Here is a 5,398-nt window from a genome sequence, read left to right on the forward strand (position 1 = left end):
CCCACAATTTCTCCTTAAATTTTGATGTAATAATATTGTTAATATTATCTTTGTTTATTTGTCAACACTGGACATCCTTACTCCAACCCTCCAACCCAAAGCAGGGATTTTAGTTAGAGTTAGAAGCAATTTTAGAAAAATTCATGTTATTTAACTTTTTATTCATAACATACCTAGTAATAGACATGATTTTAATGAGGGGCGAACTTTCTTCAATCATAAGGATATGATAGAGAGTATTTTCTTTAATCTTGAGATGGTAGGATATATATTGTTTTTGGATTTATTTTAACTTCCTCAATGACTATATAAATATGACAACCCCAAACCTCATATCCATATGAAATAATAAAAGTAATGAGTCTTAAAGAGAGTTATTTTTTAAATGTCATATCCAAAGATTTGAATTATAATTGTTTTCAATACTATAATAAGATTTTTATCTTTCATTCAAATATCCATAATTAAAAACACATAAGAATACTTTTTCACAATCACTAACAATAAATTTAGCTTAATAAATTAATCAATCATCACCATCAACATATTAATAAAAGGTATTAACTTTCTGAGCAATCATCTCACATGATGAACCACACTTGTTGGTTCAAAAAGTGATGGCCAAAAAATTATCTTATGTGATTTCTAAAGATTTTTCTTAATTTATTATGTGGTCTCACACTTTGTTGCTTCAAAAAACGTTGGCAAAAAAATTCACTTATGTAATTTTTACCAAAAAAAACTTTTCTTAATTCATTATGGATGACATAAATTTGAATTCAAATATTAACTCTTTTAATCAATATAAAATTATTTTTTAATATATAAAATTGTTTTTAATAAATAAATAATTTTAAAAAATATACCTCCGGCTTCTGGAGTAATTTAATTAGCTATATATTAACTCTTTTAATCAAATATAAAATTGTTTTTTAATAAATAAATAATTTTAAACGATATATATCTTGCTTCTGCAGTAATTTAATTCGCTGTATTATATTATAAATTATTTATTTAATCTATAAATCCAAAAGAAAAAAAAAATACATATATTTAAAAAAATTTAATTTAATAAAAAATTAAATAACATATAAAAATTTATTATTATTTTTTAAATAATATATATAAAAAAATAAAAACAAAAAATAAAAAATTTAATAACAAACATATTTACACCCTAACCCATGAATTATTATATTAATTCTATATCTTTAAAATATATATATATATATAATTTTACTTGGACACTGAAACCGCCCGACGGCCCATTTTCAATATTGTGTGGGCCTGAATTTGATAAATAAAAATAACTATAACATGAAGCATATATGCACAACTGTCCATATTTATAAAAAATTGTGAAAGGTTCTAACTTTTATTAAAGATACAACGGTCTATAATTATAGGAAATGTGGAACAAATAATTTATTATTAACATTTGGAGTCAGTCTAAAGGAGTTGGCAGGCAACCGAGAACGTCATCAACAGTGATGCTCTTCCCTTTCCCTTTCTCTGTCGCGGCTTCGGCACGCGAGCTGCCCAATGAATCCTCTTTATCCCATCTGCCATTTCCCGCGCGTGCTCCCAAACCAGGCCAAATTTCTAATGGCAGAATCTATTTTTGGAATGAATGGCTTCATGTTCCTGCAATTATTTTATCAGATCGCCTGTCGGATAATCATGCACTCATCCAATCAAAACGCGACTCTAGTCAGAATCCAATAATGTGCGATTAAAATAGGCACGGAATGGGCTTATAATTATAGAACTCCGAGAAGGTACTGCAGTGTGTACCAGCTTGGCTTTTTCATTTCGATTATCTGATTGAGCAGACAACTTTTAGGCAGGCATGAAAATTGTTCGTCACACTGATTAGTCTGTCAAATACCGTTAAAAAATTTGTAAAACTGTCAAGATGGGTGGACGGGCAAATTGCTCACAGGGAGATTAGTCTGTCAAAAACCGTAAAAAAAATTGTAAAACTGTCGAGGTCCTTGCAAAACTGTCAAAATCTTTCTTCGAAACTGTGATGACGGATTGGGAGATGTGAAACCAGTCTAATATAGTTAAAAAAATTGTAAAACTGTCAAGATCCCGGCAAAACCGTCAAGATCCTTGCAAAACCCCGTCAAGATCCTTGCAAAACCGTCAAAAATGGGTTGGGAAGGAAGTCTTTTGAAATTCCAACCCTGCTTCCAGGTATATGTGGGGCCGGCGTTCGATTGAATTATGAAACTGGACATGGCACTCATTTTCCGTGGATCGCTCTGAGGGAACAGGCGAGCCTTGTGATCACGGGATGTGATTGTCAATCAACTTCTTCTTCACAACACTAACTTGTTTGCCGGAAAAATCCTTCCGTTCGCATCCGCCCCACCCGACGGGGTTCGCCGTCCGGCCTCGAGCAATTGCTTATAAGTTGTCTGCCCGTAATGAGATTCTTCCCGCTGAGCCTGTTCTGCCCTGAACCTCCTCTGCAAGTTGCGCAGCTTCTTTATTATTACTTGAAACGGGGATCACGCCCGCCCGAATCCGTTCCGAGAAATCCGAACGGCAAAAGAAAACACACCGTAGAGTATAAATATGGGGGGCGGAGGAGCGTCTTGCGGAGCGTGCAAGTTTTTGAGGAGAAAGTGTGTGAAAGGCTGTATATTCGCTCCTTATTTCTGCTCCGACGAGATGGGGGCACCGCATTTTGGTGCGATACATAAGGTCTTCGGAGCGAGCAATTTCTCTAAGCTATTGATGCACTTGCCCGTTCAAGAAAGATATGATACAGTAGCTAGCGTATCATATGAAGCACAGGCTCGGCTCCAAGATCCTGTTTATGGCTGTGTTTCTCATATCTTAGCTCTTCAGCACCAGGTAGCTTTGTCAATTCTATTTTTACTTTCTTTTTATAACAGCAAATTGCTTCCACTGCATTCAGCTTAGTTGATGGAATTTCTTTATACTTGTCTGAGGAATTATGCCCCTTCTGAAATCGTTTCTTGCATGGCTAGGTTGCGAATCTGAAGGGAAAATTGGCTGTTGGCTATGCCCAGCTCGCAGCCTGCAGCAGCTCAGACGGGGCTTCACTAACTCCTGAGTATGGATATGGAAAACAATCTGAAATGTCATCTTTAATATCAAATAGCAATAGCAGCAGTCCTTATAATCAACAGTATTTAAATCCTTTGGGAGACCTGCAATCGATCCCATCCGAAAACGTTGCGGCAAATAATTACGACGAGGAGGCGAGGGACGGCGAGGGTTCAGGGGGCAGTTTTTCCGGTTACACGCAGGGGATTATTCATCCCCAGTCTACAGCCCGAGAAACGGATCTGTTCAAGCACGCCGATCTTTTTTCTGAACAGAGGCACCCTAACAACTATCGCAGTGGAGATCTGCAAGATTTAGCTTCCGCCCTTGTTCGAAGAAATTAACTTCGAAAAGATTCGGCCAGTTTATGTGAATTTTTCTGCCATTAAATCAACGTAGTGTCTCACAGGATCGTTCACTTTTTTCAGGAAAATTGTGCAATGTAAAATGTTAGGCCAAGGGAAATAATAAAGTATTTTGAGAGGAGATAAATTGTTAGTAATTATGCGGCTCTGAAAATTTTAAGCACAGGCTATTACGACAAACTATTACCTTAAATGACAAGATATCTAAAACTATTACATGTCACTTAGGCTGCCGCAGTACACTTATTCATGAATACTCAAATATTAATATAGGGATGGCTTTCTATTTGTGCAATGCAGACTATTCACAATGCAAAGTACGAACTGCCTTTCAAACTTCTGTGTATTCGAGGACATGTCGATAAATCTATACACCGACCAAACTATTCACAGTGCCAAGTACTAACTGTTTTTCAAACCTTTTTTAATGCCGTATTTTTTTGTTTTTAAAGTCAGAGAAATTCTAGTCATATTTTGATAAAATTTGTATTTGTAAATCTAAGTTACAGTTGTTGAAATTTTAAATATTTCAAAATTTTAATTATTTTAAAAAATTTTAATTATACTGAATTTATTGAACTGAGACTTCTGTGATCCATTTTAATTTTATTAAAGAATCTTCAGCGAAAATCACATAGAAAACTTATGTCAACGCATTTCGAGCCATCCAGTCCTGACGATGAACCACACTGGATGGCTCGAAACACGTCAACAAAAGTTTTCTATGTGATTTTCGCAGAAGATTCTTCACTATACTGAATTTATTTTTACATTCAAAAATATGATTCAAACAATACCCACATAAATCAACTAATTGTAAATACCCACGCCTCGTGGATTTGGTGTAGTTATAAAGTGTTTGTTAATAAAAACTTTACTGCTTAAACATGTCTCACAGTTATGTTAAGTATATATACCCATCGTAGAATATACCCTAATCCCGCTCATAACCCAGAATACTACTGCTACAGTTACTGTCACTTCTTTCTGGTTCTTTTATATTTTGTTTACTTATTTTGAAGATGGTAGATTAATGATTAATTTATTGTGTTTTTCATTTTAGAATGAATCTCATAGTATTTTAATCAATAAATGGTTGATTAATTTAGATTATTTTTACCCAATAAATAAAATGGAAAAACTGTAAACACTCATTTAATGTATGATGTTTAATATTTATCTCTTATAGTTCATTATTTGTATGGGCCAACTTGTCATAGATGTGATACCAGCCTGTTATGGTAGAATATACCTTAATTCCCTCTTACCTCTACCCCATAATTATTATTGCTCCTTTATCATTTTGTTAGGTTTAGTTATTATTGATTCTTTATCATTTTGTTAGGTTTAGTTATTATTGATTCTTTATCATTTTGTTAGGTTTGTTTTTTGTTAATCACAGTAAAGTAAATATTTAAGCAATACTCAATACTGGGTTTAATATCTCTTTAAATATTATATTATTCTCATCCAAACAAATAAAAAAAAAATGAATCTCTGAGAATGTCTTTTTTCCTTTTTCACATGTTTATTCTATTATCTTCTCTTGCCTACACTTCTTCTTTTAGTGATTATAGAGAGAATCTCTTCATACAGAGAGAATTTTCCTTATGGTAATGGCCGAGTGCTGGGTGAATGCAAAGACACATACTTTATAATAAATATTAAACAATTATAACACATTATATCAAATAAATATAAATTATAATTTTTAAAAACATATATAATTTATTTTTGTTTAAAATGGGTGAACCCAAAGACAAATATTTTATAATGAAAATTAAACAATTATAACATATTATATGAGATAAATATAAATTATAATTTAAAAAACCTATATTTTTTTTGCTTAAAATAATATTTTAATTAAAAGTTTATTTATTTGAATATTTAGACAATAATTAATTTGGAGATAATGCTTTCCTAGTTTCCATGTTGAATTTGGAATTGGT

At 32.6% G+C, this 5,398-nt stretch overlaps 1 protein-coding gene across 1 annotated transcript; it reads left to right on the plus strand.

The window, feature by feature from the left end:
* The first annotated feature begins 2,143 nt into the window (after positions 1-2,143).
* Positions 2,144-3,573, plus strand: LOC149149459 (uncharacterized). The gene is made up of 2 exons (XM_089440189.1): positions 2,144-2,865; positions 3,003-3,573. Exons 1-2 carry the CDS (start codon positions 2,584-2,586, stop codon positions 3,423-3,425), a joined length of 705 nt encoding a protein of 234 aa, XP_089296315.1. The 5' UTR covers positions 2,144-2,583; the 3' UTR covers positions 3,426-3,573.
* Positions 3,574-5,398: the final 1,825 nt, after the last annotated feature.

Source organism: Pinus tabuliformis, chromosome 9 (assembly GCF_031772625.1).
Source record: "Pinus tabuliformis cultivar Carrire ecotype Pingquan chromosome 9, CPIR1, whole genome shotgun sequence".
Classification (NCBI taxonomy): domain Eukaryota; kingdom Viridiplantae; phylum Streptophyta; class Pinopsida; order Pinales; family Pinaceae; genus Pinus; species Pinus tabuliformis.